This window comes from Neoarius graeffei, chromosome 27 (assembly GCF_027579695.1).
Source record: "Neoarius graeffei isolate fNeoGra1 chromosome 27, fNeoGra1.pri, whole genome shotgun sequence".
In the NCBI taxonomy this organism is placed as follows: domain Eukaryota; kingdom Metazoa; phylum Chordata; class Actinopteri; order Siluriformes; family Ariidae; genus Neoarius; species Neoarius graeffei.
Genome location: NC_083595.1, coordinates 4,223,861 through 4,243,817, shown reverse-complemented (window position 1 = coordinate 4,243,817; position 19,957 = coordinate 4,223,861). Strand labels below are relative to the sequence as shown.

The following is a 19,957-nucleotide window of genomic DNA, read 5'->3' as shown; positions in this document are numbered from 1 at the left end:
GATGACTAAGGGATTACAAAATGCCTGTAAGAAGAAAAACACTCTATATAAAGAATGTATTAAATTAAGAACCAAATAAATATAAAATAAAATAAATATAAAAAATATAAAAAGTTAACGAGTATCATAAGGAGATGTAGGAAGGATTATTATGGTAAATTAATATATAATAACAAAAATAATATTAAAGGAATATGGAATATATTAAATTGTATTATTAAAGATGGCTCTGGACAAATACATTACCCTAAATACTTTAATGATAAAGGTATTGAAAATTATAACATGGATGTAGTTGCTAATAGTTTTAATAATTTTTTTTGTTAATGTTGGACCAAGATTAGCTCAATATATCTTTGATCCGGTAACAAATGATGATTGTATAGATAATATTATAAAGAAGAATTCTTGTTCTATGTTTCTTACACCAGTACACTGTAAACCCGAATGAGTTTACTTAAAAAAAATGAGGAAAGTGGTTGCCTTAAAAAAAACAAGTAATTATTAATGATTGAATTGAGTACCTTAAACTTACAATCTTCTGGTAAGTTTAAGGTACTCAATTCAATCATTAATAATTACTTATTTTTTTAAGGCAACCACTTTCCTCAATTTTTTTAAGTAAACTCAACTTATTCGGGTTTACAGTGTAGATGAGAAGGAAATTATTGATATAGTTAATAAATGTAGTAATAAAATATCCACAGATTGTAATGATATTGATATGAAACTAGTGAAAACTATTATTGGGGGGGATTTCTAAACCATTAACACACATCTGTAACTTGTCATTTCAAACCGGTGCATTTCCAAGCAACATGAAAATAGCAAAAGTAATTCCATTGTATAAATCTGGGGACAAACACAACTTCACAAATTACAGACCTGTTTCTTTACTTCCTCAATTCTCCAAAATTCTTGAAAAACTATTCAATAACAGATGAGATAAATTCACTGAAAAATACAAACTACTCAGTGATAGTCAATCTGGATTTAGAGCAAATAGATCAACAGAGATGGCACTAATGGAATCAACTGAAGAAATCAGTAACTCTATAGATGATAAGAAATATGTCGCTGGGATATTTACTGATCTTCAAAAAGCTTTTGATATTAATTAATATATCATGATTAATAGTAAGATGGAACAGTATGGGATAAGGGGAGTTGTATTCAATTGGATAAAAAGTTATTTGAGCAACAGGACACAATTTGTGAAGTTGGGTGACTCTGTCTCAACTCGTTTGAATATTGATTGTGGTGTCCCTCAGGGGTCAGTATTGGGTCCTAAACTGTTTATTCTTTATATAAATGATATGTGCAATGTATCAAAGATATTTAAGATGGTATTATTTGCAGATGACATGTATGTTTTGTACTGGAACAAATTTACATGAGTTAGAAAACATAATCTCTTCAGAACTGTGCAGGTTAAAAAGTTGGTTTGATCGAAATAAATTATCATTAAATCTGTCTAAAACAAAAATCATGTTATTTAATAATTATAAAATAAATAGGGCAATAAATGTACAGGTAGATGGTGTTGATATTGAAAGAGTTTCTAATAATAAATTTCTTGGGGTAATAATAGATGATAGAATTAATTGGAAATCACATATAAAATACATACTAATGAAACTATCAAGAAGCATATCTGTGTTGAGTAAAGCTAAGCACGTCCTGGACTACAATTCACTCCGCATTCTTTACTGTTCCCTGGTTTTACCGTACTTAAATTACTGCTCAGTGGTGTGGGGAAATACGTATAAATGTTCACTTCATGCTATAACTATACTTCAAAAAAAGAGCTATAAGAATAATTCATAGTGCTGGTTACCGAGATCATACTAATTCACTACCTATTCTTAAATTCAAAATGTTTAAAATTCAGGGATATTATAGAATATAAAACTGCCTTAGTAATGTACAAAGTAAGGAATTATAAAGTACCAAGGAATATCCAAACAATGTTCTCGGATAGAGAGGGGGGCTATAATTTTAGAGGGAAATTGAAATGTAAAATTTGCAGTGCTAGGACAATGTTAAAAATGTTCAGTAACTCTATTTGTGGAGTAAAGCTATGGAACAGTTTGAATGTGGAGCTCATGAAATGTACAACTATAAACCAGTTCAAAAAAAGGTATAAGGAACAGATCTTTATGAGGTATAGGGAGGAGGAATTACAGTAACATGCTGTTGATAATATAAGTGTATATATGTGGGTATGGGTACGTACAGATATATTATATAAAAAGTGAGTATTTTTGTGTGTATACATAAAAAAAATTGTATATACAACCCCGATTCCAAAAAAGTTGGGACAAAGTACAAATTGTAAATAAAAACAGAATGCAATGATGTGGAAGTTTCAAAATTCCATATTTTATTCAGAATAGAACATAGATGACATATCAAATGTTTAAACTGAGAAAATGTATCATTTAAAGAGAAAAATTAGGTGATTTTTAAATTTCATGACAACAACACATCTCAAAAAAGTTGGGACAAGGCCATGTTTCCCACTGTGAGACATCCCCTTTTCTCTTTACAACAGTCTGTAAACGTCTGGGGACTGAGGAGACAAGTTGCTCAAGTTTAGGGATAGGAATGTTAACCCATTCTTGTCTAATGTAGGATTCTAGTTGCTCAACTGTCTTAGGTCTTTTTTGTCGTATCTTCCGTTTTATGATGCGCCAAATGTTTTCTATGGGTGAAAGATCTGGACTGCAGGCTGGCCAGTTCAGTACCCAGACCCTTCTTCTACGCAGCCATGATGCTGTAATTGATGAAGTACGTGGTTTGGCATTGTCATGTTGGAAAATGCAAGGTCTTCCCTGAAAGAGACGTCGTCTGGATGGGAGCATATGTTGCTCTAGAACCTGGATATACCTTTCAGCATTGATGGTGTCTTTCCAGATGTGTAAGCTGCCCATGCCACACACACTAATGCAACCCCATACCATCAGAGATGCAGGCTTCTGAACAGAGCGCTGATAACAACTTGGGTCGTCCTTCTCCTCTTTAGTCCGAATGACACGGCGTCCCTGATTTCCATAAAGAACTTCACATTTTGATTCATCTGACCACAGAACAGTTTTCCACTTTGCCACAGTCCATTTTAAATGAGCCTTGGCCCAGAGAAGACGTCTGCGCTTCTGGATCATGTTTAGATACGGCTTCTTCTTTGAACTATAGAGTTTTAGCTGGCAACGGCGGATGGCACGGTGAATTGTGTTCACAGATAATGTTCTCTGGAAATATTCCTGAGCCCATTTTGTGATTTCCAATACAGAAGCATGCCTGTATGTGATGCAGTGCCGTCTAAGGGCCCGAAGATCACGGGCACCCAGTATGGTTTTCCGGCCTTGACCCTTACGCACAGAGATTCTTCCAGATTCTCTGAATCTTTTGATGATATTATGCACTGTAGATGATGACATGTTCAAACTCTTTGCAATTTTACACTGTCGAACTCCTTTCTGATATTGCTCCACTATTTGTCGGCGCAGAATTAGGGGGATTGGTGATCCTCTTCCCATCTTTACTTCTGAGAGCCGCTGCCACTCCAAGATGCTCTTTTTATACCCAGTCATGTTAATGACCTATTGCCAATTGACCTAATGAGTTGCAATTTGGTCCTCCAGCTGTTCCTTTTTTGTACCTTTAACTTTTCCAGCCTCTTATTGCCCCTGTCCCAACTTTTTTGAGATGTGTTGCTGTCATGAAATTTCAAATGAGCCAATATTTGCCATGAAATTTCAAAATGTCTCACTTTCGACATTTGATATGTTGTCTGTGTTCTATTGTGAATACAATATCAGTTTTTGAGATTTGTAAATTATTGCATTCCGTTTTTATTTATAATTTGTTCTTTGTCCCAACTTTTTTGGAATCGGGGTTGTAAAAGCATAATATGCATAATTATGATATGGGTGTCTGTATACGTATGGATGTGTATAGTTATAGGTATGTGTATATGTATGTACCGTATGTGTGTATATATGCATAACATAAGTATTTGATTTTTTTTTAAGATATTTTTGGGGCTTTTTCACTTTTATTGGATAGGACACTGTAGAGACAGGAAATGAGTGGGAGAGAGAGAGACGGGGAGGGATCGGGAAATGACCTCAGGTCAGAATCAAACCCGGGTCCCCGGACTTATGGTATGGCGCCTTATCCACCTGAGCCATGATGCCCCCATAAGTATTTGTACATATGATTTGATTTGGTCGATATTATACCGTGTTGGTATGTTGGTGTGGTTTTTTGTCGATTTGCTTTCTTTTGTATATATAGTTTATTATGGTGGAAAGTGACGTTTGATTAGCGGTGGTATCGAGGGTTAGGATTTGATAAGTTATTTACTTCTTCCTAATCCTTTCCGAACATTATTATGTTATTGCCTTGTGGCTACGCTATTCTGTTTGTTTATGACGATGTTTTGATGATTGCATTTTTTATTTTTTATTGTTTTTATATCTTTTTTACTGTTCGGAATAAAGCAATCAATCAATCAATCAAATTTGTGTTCGGTGCCTCAAAGTGAATCAAACTCTCTTCCAAACTGAAGAATTACTTTTGGATCAAATAAAAAACAAATGAATCATGAATTGAATAACTTCAGTCAGCTCAAAGATTCATTCTTAAACTCCAGATGGTCATTAATGGTGATTGAGGATTTGAAAGCGGTTTTGGTTGTGCACTTTAATCCAGCTGGTGCGTTCTGGTTCCACCTCACGGGCCTTTCTGTATAAAAGTGTCTGCATAATGGATTAATGTAAATTTGCTTGTCTGAGGGTCAGTGATCCATTAATGAGCTCTCTCAGGTGTGTCAGAGCATTGCACATGCATGTGCACACACACCACATTCAAGTAGTACTATATTAAGAGATACAACAGCAACACTGCTCACTTCGACCCCTATCTAGTGCACTTGTGACTTGTGAAGGGTGTATGGAGATGGACCCGTTCTTTGAACACCATATATCGGGTTGAGTCCTCGTTTCACACCCTACGCAGTACGCTTTTTATGGACTCTAAGTCCAGTATTTATCAAAGATAGCGCTGATAAAGGTTTCCCATACCCACAGAGTGAATAGAGGATGACGTCATGAGCGTAACACCTTGAGTAGACACTATGGAGACCAGGAAGGGAGCTGGGATTCAGCCAAAATGGTTTCAATGGGTGATGTGGCTGATATCAACACTCTTTTAGAACACGGTAATAAACAGTGACATATAGGGAAACGCTGAACATGAACCCTGTAACTAATCCTGCAGTTTCTTATTCATGTTTTTCACAGATAGCACGAACCATATGTGACATTCCGGCTCCCCCTATTTCAGGGATAAGTGGAATGATCCGTTACCATGGCGCGCGAGCCGAACTAAATGAACATCTGACCAGGATTCATATCTACGATTGTACATTAATATACAACTGTTATTTAGCAGCTTAAGGTCGGTCCGTATGGTGAAATACCGTGACCGAGGTCTTGAAAGTACTGAGCGAGGCCCTCTGGGCCGAGGTCAGTATTTAAGGCCAAGGTCACGGTATTTCACCATACGGACCGACCTTAAGCTGGTAAATAATTTTTTTTCTTTACCAAATTCTAACAGAAAACGATGCAAATGGCTTCCTCCTCGGTATACAAGTGCACTTCCATGGCAGGAAAAAACTACATTTTGCCGCCTATGTAGTCCCCTATTTATACAAATAGGAGTCATTCAGGATTGAGCCATGTTTTTGCTCAGCGTTTTTGCTCGACCAAAGTTATACAGTATTATGACCTTTATATTGCATAAATAAAAGCCATTTGGTGAAACTTTGAAGAAGAGATTGTACTGGTTTAAAGTTTTTACCTAACGTAATATTTATTTTTTTCACGGTTCAAATCCTGCACTCTGATTGGCTGGCGAGCGGGTCCGTATCCTCCGGTACGGACCCTAGTTACGGACCCTGGTTACGGACCTCTGGCGACTCACTCGTTCACAACAACAACAGACATAGTAGAAATTTTTGTCAACATTCATCTTTTTTTTATAAGATTTATTTATAAGATTATCAAAATTCTTGGAAATTTTTGCCAGCATTTCTCAGGAGAATCGCATTAATTTTACAGCATGGATAGCGATAACGACAGTGTTCACAGCGAAAGCGAATTTTACGACCCTGAGGAAGAAGAAATAAAAGAAAACATTTCAGGAGAAAGCTAAAAACCTCTAACTTGCTAACGCCGAGCAAAAACAAGGCTGAATCCTGAACTTCTTCCTGCCATGGAAGTGCACTTGTATACAGAGGAGGAAGCCATTTGCATTACAGCCGTGAATGAGGATTCAAAATGGCGGCTCGGCTCGGTTTTCCCTTTCGGGCGCTCTCGTTTTCTGTTAGAGTTTCGTAAAGAAGAAAATAAATATATTATTTACCAGCTTAAGGTCGGTCCGTATGGTGAAATACCGTGACCTCGGCCTTAAATACTGACCTCGGCCCAGAGGGCCTCGCTCAGTACTTTCAAGACCTCGGTCACGGTATTTCACCATATGGACCTCCCAGCTGGTAAATAACGTGTATTAGGATAACATGGTCCAAAATGGGCCTCGTTAACTAATGAGATCAAACTATTAGCAAGTTAGAGGTTTTTAGCTTCCTCTCGAAATGTTTTCTTTTATTTCTTCTTCCTCAGGGGAGTAAAACTCGCTTTCACTGTGAACACTGTCGTTATCGCTATCCATGCTGTAAAATTAATGCTATTCTCCTGAGAAATGCTGGGAAAAATGTATAAGATTTTTGATAATCTTATAAATAAATCTTATTAAAAAAAGATAAATGTTGACAAAAAATGCTACTATGTTTGTTGTTGTGAACGAGCGAGTCGCCAGAGGTCCGTAACCGGGGTCTGTAACCGGGGTCTGCTCGGCAGCCAATCAGAGCGCAGGATTTGGGCCACGAAAATTTTTTTTGATTATTATTAATTATTATTATTATTAGCAGTAGCATTACTAATATTATTAGATATATATTAAGTTTTTGTTTTCTTTTTCTTGTTTGGATGGTTTTTTTGTGATTATACACACTACCGTTCAAAAGTTTGGGGTCACTCTGAAATGTGCTTATTTTTGAAAGAAAAGCACTGTTCTTTTCAATGAAGATCACTTTAAACTAATCAGAAATCCACTCTATACATTGCTAATGTGGTAAATGACTATTCTAGCTGCAAATGTGTGGTTTTTGGTGCAATATCTCCATAGGTGTATAGAGGCCCATTTCCAGCAACTCTCACTCCAGTGTTCTAATGGTACAATGTGTTTGCTCATTGCCTCAGAAGGCTAATGGATGATTAGAAAACCCTTGTACAATCATGTTAGCACAGCTGAAAACAGTTGAGCTCTTTAGAGAAGCTATAAAACTGACCTTCCTTTGAGCAGATTGAGTTTCTGGAGCATCACATTTGTGGGGTCGATTAAATGCTCAAAATGGCCAGAAAAATGTCTCGACTATATTTTCTATTCATTTTACAACTTATGGTGGGAAATAAAAGTGTGACTTTTCATGGAAAACACAAAATTGTCTGTCTGGGTGACCCCAAACTTTTGAACGGTAGTGTAATGGAATCACTGTTGTTAAATTTACCTCAGAGTCCTGTGTGAATTCATACGGATTACCCGGATGTTGTTAAAAACTGGTTTCGTTTTAGCTTAGCACAACAAATCAAAGACAGTGGATTTACATTAAAACTAAACTGTGTGTGTGTGTGTGTGTGTGTGTGTGTGTGTGAGAGAGAGAGAGAGAGAGAGAGAGAGTGTGTGTATCATGGGGTGTGTGTGTGTGTGTGTGAGAGAGAGAGAGAGAGAGAGAGAGAGAGTGTATCATGGGGTGTGTGTGTGTGTGTGTGAGAGAGAGAGAGAGTGTATCATGGTGTGTGTGTGAGAGAGAGAGAGAGAGAGAGAGTGTATCATGGTGTGTGTGTGTGTGTGTGTGTGTGTGTGTGTGTGTGTGTGTGTGTGTGTGAGAGAGAGAGAGAGAGAGAGTGTATCATGGGGTGTGTGTGTGTGTGTGTGTGAGAGAGAGAGAGTGTATCATGGTGTGTGTGTGTGTGAGAGAGAGAGAGAGAGAGAGAGAGAGAGAGAGTGTATCATGGTGTGTGTGTGTGTGTGAGAGAGAGAGAGAGAGAGAGAGAGAGAGAGAGAGTGTGTGTATCATGGGGTGTGTGTGTGTGTGTGAGAGAGAGAGAGAGAGAGAGAGAGAGAGAGAGAGAGTGTATCATGGTGTGTGTGTGTGAGAGAGAGAGAGAGAGAGAGAGAGAGAGAGAGAGTGTATCATGGTGTGTGTGTGTGTGTGTGTGTGAGAGAGAGAGAGAGAGAGAGAGAGAGAGAGTGTATCATGGTGTGTGTGTGTGTGAGAGAGAGAGAGAGAGAGAGAGAGAGAGTGTATCATGGTGTGTGTGTGTGTGTGTGTGTGTGAGAGAGAGAGAGAGAGAGAGAGAGAGAGAGTGTATCATGGTGTGTGTGTGTGTGTGTGTGTGTGAGAGAGAGAGAGAGAGAGAGAGAGAGAGAGTGTATCATGGTGTGTGTGTGTGTGAGAGAGAGAGAGAGAGAGAGAGAGAGAGTGTATCATGGTGTGTGTGTGAGAGAGAGAGAGAGAGAGAGAGAGAGAGAGAGTGTATCATGGTGTGTGTGTGTGTGTGAGAGAGAGAGAGAGAGAGAGAGAGAGAGAGAGAGAGAGTGTATCATGGTGTGTGTGTGTGTGTGAGAGAGAGAGAGAGAGAGAGAGAGAGAGAGAGAGAGAGAGAGTGTATCATGGTGTGTGTGTGTGTGTGAGAGAGAGAGAGAGAGAGAGAGAGAGAGAGAGTGTATCATGGTGTGTGTGTGTGTGTGAGAGAGAGAGAGAGAGAGAGAGAGAGAGTGTATCATGGTGTGTGTGTGTGTGTGAGAGAGAGAGAGAGAGAGAGAGAGAGAGAGAGTGTGTATCATGGTGTGTGTGTGTGTGTGAGAGAGAGAGAGAGAGAGAGAGAGAGAGAGAGTGTGTATCATGGTGTGTGTGTGTGTGTGTGAGAGAGAGAGAGAGAGAGAGAGAGAGAGAGAGTGTATCATGGTGTGTGTGTGTGTGTGAGAGAGAGAGAGAGAGAGAGAGAGAGAGAGAGTGTATCATGGTGTGTGTGTGTGTTGGGTTGTAAAGTCCACACAGGTTGGCTGGAGTGAAGGGAAAGTCCCGCCTTTCTCGCCAGTTTGCAGCGCTGTTGTGTAAAGCTCGCGTGACTTACAAATATGTTAATTCGAGGAAGCGGAGGGGAGAGAGGGGGGAGGGGGGAGGGGAGAGAGGGGAAGAGAGGGGGGGAGGGGGGAGAGAGAGGGGGGGGAAGGGGGAGAGAGAGGGGAGGGGGAGACAAGCGGGCGGTGTTGTGGAGAGGGGGCGGGACAGAAAGAAAAAAGAAAGCCTATCGGATTACAATAACATCCTCGGAGCGCGCGCGGCCCCTCCCTCAGCCCAGCATCGCGTGAGAGCTGTGCGCGCCGCGGTGATGATGAATGCAGAGGCTCCGTCCCAAAAACCCACCCTGCGCACTACACCCCTAACCAGGCCGCCTCAACACCACACCGCCGCGAGCAGCCCCGTCGCGCTCACCCGCCTCACGCAGCCCGAAACACACACGTACACGGGGTTCGTGCCGGTGATGCGCCAACGGCTCCCTCCAACCTGCTCAGTGCGCGACGGGCTCATTTTGGACGCGACCCAAAAGCGCGCTCTAGCCGAGACCACAGCAGAAAGGGCCCGGATGTTAAAGGCCCGGATGTTAAAGACCCGGATGTTAAGGTGGCGCGGAGAGTTGAGTCCGCCAGAGCAGAGGGAACTCCGAGTCCGCCTTCCTGCCCTGAGGGGAAGAGTTACTGACGAACACAACAACAACAAGCAGGAGTATTTTAATCACAGGCCGACTTTCATCGCTCTTTAAAAGCGTTCCGCAGCCCTTCTCCAGCACCAACGGTACCAGAGAGGTCCAGTTCATTCAGTGAAAAGTTCTGACGGAGTAAACAGAGTCCCACTGAGCGCGAGAACCCGGTCACGGAAAGAACGGACGGGAGCGCCCGCCAGCCCGCACACAGCTGACTCGAACACATTAGTCCGCTGGTGGTTCGGGTCGGGTCGGCTCGGTTATTTGTTTGAGGGGCGGAGCGCTTATAAGTGTTCACTCAGTGCACGTGGCGCAAATAAGCAGCAAAAAAAGTTAAAAACAAACAAGCAGTGTTTTTCACACATACATATAATAATAACAATAATAATAATACAGTAGTATACATGTTTATTTGTGTCTGACTCGTGAATGTTTCAGATCCAAAGCACTGTTAATAACAACTAATATTAGAACAGATCCCATTCCGGATTTAGTGCATATAACTAACTGCACACACACAGAGCAGCTGATGCAACATAAACAGCTGGAACACAGCAGCGTGCTGCAGGAGGAGGAGGTGTTAATAACAGGCTTATGAGCGCTCGCTCTCCGGGCTGCAGGAGGAGGAGGAGGCGGTGTTAATAACAGGCTTATGAGCGCTCACTCTCTGGGCTGCAGGAGGAGGAGGTGTTAATAACAGGCTTATGAGCACTCGCTCCCTGGCTACAGGAGGAGGTGTTAATAACAGGCTTATGAGCGCTCGCTCTCCGGGCTGCAGGAGGAGGAGGAGGAGGTGTTAATAACAGGCTTATGAGCACTCGCTCTCCGGGCTGCAGGAGGAGGAGGTGTTAATAACAGGCTTATGAGCGCTCGCTCTCCGGGCTGCAGGAGGAGGAGGAGGAGGTGTTAATAACAGGCTTATGAGCGCTCGGTCTCCGGGCTGCAGGAGGAGGAGGTGTTAATAACAGGCTTATGAGCACTCGCTCTCCGGGCTGCAGGAGGAGGAGGTGTTAATAACAGGCTTATGAGCACTCGCTCTCCGGGCTGCAGGAGGAGGAGGTGTTAATAACAGGCTTATGAGCGCTCACTCTCCGGGCTGCAGGAGGAGGTGTTAATAACAGGCTTATGAGCGCTCACTCTCCGGGCTGCAGGAGGAGGAGGTGTTAATAACAGGCTTATGAGCACTCGCTCTCCGGGCTGCAGGAGGAGGAGGTGTTAATAACAGGCTTATGAGCGCTCGCTCTCCGGGCTGCAGGAGGAGGAGGAGGAGGTGTTAATAACAGGCTTATGAGCACTCGCTCTCCGGGCTGCAGGAGGAGGAGGTGTTAATAACAGGCTTATGAGCGCTCGGTCTCCGGGCTGCAGGAGGAGGAGGAGGAGGAGGTGTTAATAACAGGCTTATGAGCGCTCACTCTCCGGGCTGCAGGAGGAGGAGGTGTTAATAACAGGCTTATGAGCACTCGCTCTTGGGCTACAGGAGGAGGAGGTGTTAATAACAGGCTTATGAGCGCTCGCTCTCCGGGCTGCAGGAGGAGGAGGTGTTAATAACAGGCTTATGAGTGCTCGCTCTCCGGGCTGCAGGAGAAGGAGGTGTTAATAACAGGCTTATGAGCGCTCGCTCTCCGGGCTGCAGGAGAAGGAGGTGTTAATAACAGGCTTATGAGCGCTCACTCTCCAGGCTGCAGGAGGAGGAGGTGTTAATAATAGGCTTATGAGCGCTCGCTCTCCGGGCTACAGGAGGAGGAGGTGTTAATAACAGGCTTATGAGCGCTCACCGGGCTGCAGGAGGAGGAGGTGTTAATAATAGGCTTATGAGCGCTCGCTCTCCGGGCTACAGGAGGAGGAGGTGTTAATAACAGGCTTATGAGCGCTTGCTCTCCGGGCTGCAGGAGGAGGAGGTGTTAATAACAGGCTTATGAGCGCTCGGTCTCCGGGCTACAGGAGGAGGAGGAGGTGTTAATAACAGGCTTATGAGCGCTCGCTCTCCGGGCTACAGGAGGAGGAGGTGTTAATAACAGGCTTATGAGCGCTTGCTCTCTGGGCTGCAGGAGGAGGAGGAGGTGTTAATAACAGGCTTATGAGCGCTCGCTCTCCGGGCTGCAGGAGGAGGTGTTAATAACAGGCTTATGAGCGCTCGCTCTCTGGGCTGCAGGAGGAGGAGGAGGTGTTAATAACAGGCTTATGAGCGCTCGGTCTCCGGGCTGCAGGAGGAGGTGTTAATAACAGGCTTATGAGCGCTCGCTCTCCGGGCTGCAGTTGGAGGAGGAGGAGGTGTTAATAACAGGCTTATGAGCGCTCGCTCTCCGGGCTGCAGTTGGAGAAGGAGGAGGTGTTAATAACAGGCTTATGAGCGCTCGCTCTCCGGGCTGTAGGAGCGCGTGAGCACCCCGGAGGGGGCGGTTTGGGCCGCGCGCGAGACGGCGACACGACTCGAATCCCGCGCGCGCGCCTCCCTGTCCGAGTCTGACATTTCTTGTTTAAAAAAAAAAAAGTGAGAAAGAAAAAGATTCGACTCACATTTTCTGAACGGGCTTCTTCCGTTTCTTGCTCGCGTAAGTTCCGCCGCCGGGTAACATGGTGTGAGTGTTCATAACGTATACATTTATCTCCTTATACAACAACAACAACAACACAGGAAGAATCCTCCGGTTTATCCGTGTACCGACACCCAGGAGCTTCGGTTCCGAGTCGATTCACATCCAGACGGCGCGGAGTCGACTCCTCTCTCTCCCTCTACAGTTAAACACGGGGGGGAAGGGGGGGGGGGGAGGGGGGAGAAGCTCGTGGAAAGTTCCTGTGTTCGCGGCGGACAGCAGATTCCCCTTCTTCCTCTCCGCGCGCGCCTCTCTCTCTCTCTGTGTGCGTGTGTCGCGAGCTGTCACTCTACACTGAGGAACTCTTCCCTCAGAGCAGGACAGCGCGTGCGATCTGACCAATCAGCACAGCTCACAACGACACGCTCGGCCAATCAGATAACAGCTCGCGCACAACAGCGTGCTGACCAATCAGCAGCGCGTAACCCGGCCGCCAGGTAATTTTTCGAGCAACGCTATTGGCTGGAGCTGTTTTCAGGAACTCGCGCTCTTAAGGTGGAACGGAGAGTCGCGTGAACCGGAAATTTTACACAAACGACCTTTGTGTTCAGTGTTTAATTAAACTTTTAACGTGTGGTGTTGAGATAAATAAATTGTACACTAGTGCATCTCAAAAAATTAGAATACCATGAACAAGTTCCTTTTTTTCATAATTTAATTCAAAAAGGTAAACTTTAATATATTCTATATTCATTACATGTAAAGTGAAATATTTAAAGCCTTTTTTGTTTTAATTTTGATGATTATGGCTTATAGCTCATGAAAATCAGAAATCCAGTATCTCAAATTATTAGAATATTCCCTAAGATCAATCAAAAAAAGGATTTACAATACAGAAATGTCCAACTTCTGAAAAGTATATTCATTTATACACTCAATACTTGGTTGCGGCTCCTTTACCATGAATTACTGTATCAATGCGGTGTGGCGTGGAGGTGATCAGTCTGTGGCACTGCTGAGGTGTTATTGAAGCCCAGGTTGCTTTGATATTGGCCTTCAGCATATCTGTGTTTTTGGGTCGGGTGTTTCTCATCTTCCTCTTGACAATACCCCATAGATTCTCTATGGGGTTCAGGTCAGGCAAGTTGGCTGGCCAATCAAACACAGTAATATCATGGTCAGCAAACCATTTGGTAGTAGTTTTGGCACTGTGGGCAGGTGCTAAGTCCTGCTGGAAAAGGAAATCAGCATCTCCAAAAAGCTCGTCAGCAGATGGAAGCATGAAGTGCTCTAAAATCTCCTGGTAGACGGCTGTGTTGACTTTGGACTTGATAAAATACAGTGGACCAACACCAGCAGATGACATGGCACCCCAAATCATCACAGACTGTGGAAACTTCACACTGGGCTTCAAACACCTTGGATTCTGTGCCTCTCCACTCTTCTTCCAGACTCTAGAACCGTGATTTCCAAATTAAATGCAAAATGTACTTTCATCTGAAAAGAGGACTTTGGACCACTGAGCAACAGTCCATTTCTTTCTCTCCTTAGCCCAGATAAGACACTTCTGACGTTGTCTCTGGCTCAGGAGTAGCTTGATATTAGGAATGCGAAAGTTGTATCCCCTTTCTTGAAGCTGTCTGTTCGTGATGGGTCTTGATACACTGACACCAGCCTCAGTCCACTCCTTGTGAAGCTCTCCCAAGTTCTTGAATCAACTTTTCTTGACTATCCTCTCAAGACTGCGGCCATCCCTGTTGCTTGTGCACCTTTTCCAGCCACCCTTTTCAGCAATGGCCTTTTGTGGCTTACCCTCCTTGTGGAGGGCATCAGTGATCATCTTCTGGACAACAGTCAAGTCAGCAGTCTTCCCCATGATTGTGGTTGTGTGTACTGAACTAGACCGAGAGATACACTGTGTTCATACTGTTTTACTCAAACTCAAAATGAAATATTCTAATATTTTGAGATGGGTTTTTTTATGTTTTTGTACTGTATGCCATACTGATTAAAATTAAAATAGAAAAATGCTTGAAACATTTTAGTTTATGTGTAATGAGTCTATAATATATAACATTTTCACTTTCTTAAATAACTGATGGAAAATATTGAACTTTTTCACAATATTCTAATTTTTTGAGATGCACTAGTATATATATATATATGTGTGTGTGTGTGTGTGTGTGTGTGTGTGTGTGTGTGTGTGTGTGTATTCGATTAACATGAAGAGTCTGTAATAAAACATTGTACAATCCGAATTAACGCGTAGTGTTCAATGATTAGGGCGGCACAGCAAGAAGGTTCTGGGTTCGAGCCCCGTGGCCGGCGAGGGCCTTTCTGTGCGGAGTTTGCATGTTCTCCCTGTGTCCGCGTGGGTTTCCTCTGGGTGCTCCGGTTTCCCCCACAGTCCAAAGACATGCAGGTTAGGATGATTGGTGGCTCTAAATTGACTGTAGGTGTGAATGTGAGTGTGAATGGTTGTGTGTCACTTGTCCAGGGTGAACCCCGCCTCTCGCCCATAGTCAGCTGGGATAGGTTCCTGCGACCCTGCACAGGATAACGGATGGATGTTTAATTACCTTTTTATAGTGTCCGATTCTTTGTGTGCAAAAACGTGACAAAATAGTGTGACGTCTGCATCCGCTACCATGTTGGATGATCTACAAATCAAAAATGCCGTCTTGTGCCAACAATAACTGTGATGCATCTCCAACTTTCTCGAAATATTATGATTCTCTGGAGTCCTCTGCCAAGTCAAGATTCAGAGGAAAAGTTGAAATGTGTGGTTTTGACCCATATATGTTAAAGCTGTCTGATTATACAGAGGATTTTGCCTCATTTGAGTACCATGATATCAGTGTGAACCATCTCATTCTACAAAAACAAGTGCAAAAGTAAACCAAAGTTACTGGGTTCCTGGAACGGCATCGCTAATATCTCACCTGGCAAAGTTGCCCCACATTGTTCTCCTTGTGTATCCAAACTCGCTCAGGTTTCTTGTTCCGCTTCTAATCTGGCTTTCTTGGCAGATCTTTCATTTATCCTGCTGCTTCTTGATATTGCGAGATGAGTTTTTGTCTTGATCTTATTGTGTCCTAACGTGAGTGTTGGTGCCCAATCTGGATTGATTTTATCGTGTAGGTTTGCTGGAGCTCCTGCAAGGTGAGAAGCAGAGTGTTCACGTGAAAGCTCAAAAGTTCAATTTAATCAGCAGAAAACACAACTTTAAGTCACAATGAACTCTTACCAGATATTAAGTGGTCACCACACACGCACGCACACACGCACGCGGGTGTAATTAGCTTTTTCCTCAGTTAAGTCCTTATGGTGTATGTTTTTGAATCACAGTGTACGCACGGTGTTCTCTGGACAGCTCTTCATCTGTTTTGATGCCATTTTTAATTATTTTGGGAATTCTTTCTGAAGAACCGTTTCTCTTTGTCACGAGTAGCATTATTACCGCAATTATATCCCACACACAAAGTAGGAATTGCCTTTCTTCAAAGGCAATGAAATCAAAAGAAAATCACGATTCTGTACAGTTATTCTGTGCAGTATTTAACATCATCTCAGTGTAGAATAATAACTTGCAGTGTTGTGTTAATAAAAGTGTTGAAGTAAACATGAGGAATGTGCTATCATTTCACTCAGACATCAGCAGTCTGATAAACTAACACACAAGGCAAGAAATAAAAAGATCAACATTTTGTACTGAATATAATGAGTCATGTTCAGTGTTTACTTTCACAGCTCTTGAGATATTTCTTCCACAGTCGCTTACAGTCCAATCTGCCAGAGGAAAGGAAAAGTTCTTTTGGCCAGTCAGTCAGGCATGTCACAGCTGGAACAGAACTTCCCTCTGAACTGAAATATGACAATCTCCAGCTCATTCACTAGAAAGTTAAAAATCTGGCTACTGAATAACCAACACTGTCAACACCATACAACTTAATCCCTAATCACTCGGTAGTGTTTATTTCTGTTTTGTCAGTTTGGACTTATGTCCAGTCATGTTCTCTTTTAAAACCTTTTCATGTATAATGCTTCTCATAAGTTGTTTTTTTTTGTACACACTTCAGATCACTATAGTCAAAGTGATTTTCTTTGAACGATATTCCGAGTGAGATCATGCTAACTGGCTAAATCGCAGGAAAGCAGTTCACGTGCAGACAGAGAAGTCGAAAACATAATTTGAACACAATCATTTACTGTTGTATGTTTTTTTTTTTTTTTTGCTGGACTGAATCTTGTAGATAAGAGAACTGCCTTTTTGCCTGAGGTGAAATCGATTAAAACCCCTTATCTAGTGAACTTCACTCAAACTGATAAAGTAATGAAAGTCCCATTCAGGTGGCCAAGGGGACTCAACCAGAGAGAATGAGGGAAAGTGAAAAACAACAACACTGGAACGTTGGTACTATTTCATTTCTCCTGACCACCAGAGGCGGTGCTTTAAGCACCCGGATGTCCATCACATGCGTATGCACTTCGAGTATGTATACCAACAAGGTCGCTTGCGACAGGGGGTGACGTATGTCACTGCACCGGTACTTAAGGTGCGTTCACCCCGGAAGCGTTCTCTTGCATCTTCTCGTGCAGAGCAGATTATTCGAGTAGTACTATTTTCTAAGAGCAATCGCTGGAGTCTTGCAAACCCTTAACGGGTTGGAGCTGCGTTTTTTTCGCCCTCTTAAAGACCGCGATATGCCATTTGCTTAAGGTAAGAAACCGTTTATGAGTAAGTTCGCTGACTTTGGCAGCTAGCAACTTCTAATTATAAATTTCAGTTTTACCGTGATCATAGGGGTGTTTTCTCGCCTTGTAGCGATCTAATAAGTATTGTTTTGTTGCAAGTATGATACTTAATTAGTGCTTGTGTGCGCTTCTGATTCGCACTGTAGCGTGTTTACTTCAGCTGATTGCTGATTACCTAAACGCGGCTGGGTGAGCGTGTTCGCTCCTGACTCCGCCGCGGATATTTCATTTGGTTGCTTGGCTCTATATTGGTACTTCGACACTGCTTGTTTACCGTCACCTAATCCATATTTAGGTAAGTAGAATAAACAGCGGTCATGTTTATGTGCTGATTGTCTCAAAGCTTTAAGGTAAGTAAAGTATTTTCAACTAAACCAGTTATGAATGAGTCCACTCGGACTTTGGCAGCCAGCAACCTCTAATTATGAGTTTCAGTTTCACCGCGAGCACATGGGTATTTTCTCGCCTTGTAGCTTGTTTATTTCAGCTTTGATTGCTGATTACCTGAACGCGGTTGGGTGAGTATGTTCGCCTGACTCCGCCGCGGATATTTCGTTTTGTTTGCTTGACGCACTGCTAGGCTTGCTCAGCTGGAAAGCAGTTTGGGCTCTCGACTGCCCCCAGCACCGAGCGACTACGCTCTGCCCCCTAAGTCTAGGAAGCGCCCTAAGCAGCCGTCACGGTAGGCTCCCTGTAGGCCCAAGTACCAGAAGGTGGACCCCTTGGCGCAACAAGTGGGCACCTTGGCTTTTTTTGTATTGTATTGATTTATTTCGCAATAAAAACATACATAACATGTAAACATAAATATTACGGAGGATAACACAAAAGTAAAAATACTTTTTTCCATTGTGGTCCTTCAGAGCTTGCTGAGATTAAGGCTTTGCTCTATAACCTACAACCGCCTGAAGCACAGCCTGCTGATGCTCTCGCCTCTGCTGCTTCATTTACTCCTCCTGAACCACAGCCTCCGGTGCTGTCCCCGGCCGCGGAGCTTCAAGAGGAGGACGTGCTTTCCACTATGGTCAAGCCCGCGATAAAAATGGCGCCTGGGGTTGGACACGGCACCATCTGATGTACGGATGCAGAGTGCCTTTTTTAGACTCCCCCTCTGCTGTTTTCACTGTTCCACCTTCAGCCCCCTTTATTGAGGATCTGTAGAGATACAGGATGCGTCCAGTCAGGGTCTGGTCAGCATGGAGGCATTGAGACCCGACGCTCGCTGTCCACGGCCACAGTGTTGTTTGACCGATGACTTCATTGGGAAGAGCTATGACGCTGCAGCACGGGCTGCACGCATAGGCAATTCGTTATCTCACCTGATCCTGGCCCAGTCTCAGGCTCTTCAGTCTTCTGGAGCAGACCCATCATTGCAAAGCCTAAGCGAGGCCTCGCTGCAGGCATTTGCTTTCATGTCCAGGGAGCTGGGCAGACTAATGTCGTCTTTAACTCTCGCCAGGCGTCAGGTATGGTTGGCTCAGTCATCACTCTCAGATCCCTGCAGGAGGGCCCTCCGCACTCTCCCAGTGATTCCGGGACAGCTCTTTGGTGCCGCCGCACAGGCACGTTGGGGTACAATTCCCCCCGTAGGGGGAGTGGAGGCAGACGTTGACTACTCCACTCCGGCGGTCGGACACTTCACCAGTCAACAACTTGCTTACTGGGAAGTGGTAACATTGGACCCCTGGGTTATATCCACCCTCTCTCAGGGTTACAGCATACAATTCAGATGCCGACCGCCGAGATTTCAAGGGGTCAAAATGAAAGCTCTGGCAGTACGCCAGGAGGTCTTGACCCTCCTGGAAAAGGGTGCCATCGAGCCATTAGATCCACCTTCACAAAACAGTGGGTTTTATTCCACCTATTTCATCATCCCCCCCCCAAAAAAAAAGGGGGTGGGCTTCACCCCATACTGGATCTGAGACATTTGAACGACCATCTCAAGGTCTTCAAATTCCATATGCTGCGCACATCCGATGTCTTAAACAGCATCAGACGGGACAATTGGTTCACAACCATCGATCTGAAGGATGCATACTTCCCAGAATCTTTATGAGATTCGTTGCGGCAGCACTGTCCCTACTTCAGAGCAGGGGAATGCGTATCCTCCCCCTACCTGGATGACTGGTTGATTTGTTCTCAGTCAAGGGTAGACGCGCTCAGCGACCCAGCCGTGCTGGTTTCTCACATCACCAAACTTGGGCTCAGGGTGAACCACGCCAAGAGATCCCTCACACCCAGCCAGAAGACTGTTTTTCTTGGCCTTCAGCTGGATTCTCAGCTGTTGAAGGCAACCCTGTCTTAGTGACGGGTGAGCGATATTGTCCGACGGCTACATCGCTTCAGGAAGGGACGAACCCTGACCTTAAGGTCTTTCCAGACACTACTAGGTATACTCACCACGGCCTCGTCGGTAGTTCCGTTGGGCCTCCTCACACTCAGGCCTCTACAAATCTGGATGAACAGCCTTGGGTTACATCCACAACATCACAGGCACAGGCCAGTCAGAATCACGGCCAGTTGCTCCTCATGTCTACGTCCATACCCTCTCGCAGAGAAGTAGTCGCCACTGATGCATCACTGATCGGCTGGGGCACAGTGTGGCAGTGCAGGACTGCCCGGGGCGTATGGGCCCCACATCAGCAGGGACAACACATCAATGTGTTAGAGCTGCGGGCCGTTTTCCTCGCCCTGAAACATTTCCGTCCGGTTTTAGCGGGTCAGCATGTCCTTATAAAGACCGACAATACATCTGTGGTCTATCATATAAACCAC

The 19,957-nt window shown here is 43.8% G+C and overlaps 1 protein-coding gene across 1 annotated transcript in view; it reads right to left on the bottom strand.

Annotated features, from left to right (window-relative positions):
* ahr2 (aryl hydrocarbon receptor 2) overlaps positions 1–12,781 on the bottom strand; it is a 119,496-nt gene extending 106,715 nt beyond the window's left edge. The window contains exon 1 of the mRNA XM_060911906.1: positions 12,411–12,781. Coding sequence (XP_060767889.1) covers positions 12,411–12,484 — 74 coding nt within the window. The 5' untranslated portion in view covers positions 12,485–12,781. The remainder of the gene's footprint in view (positions 1–12,410) is intronic.
* Positions 12,782–19,957: the final 7,176 nt, after the last annotated feature.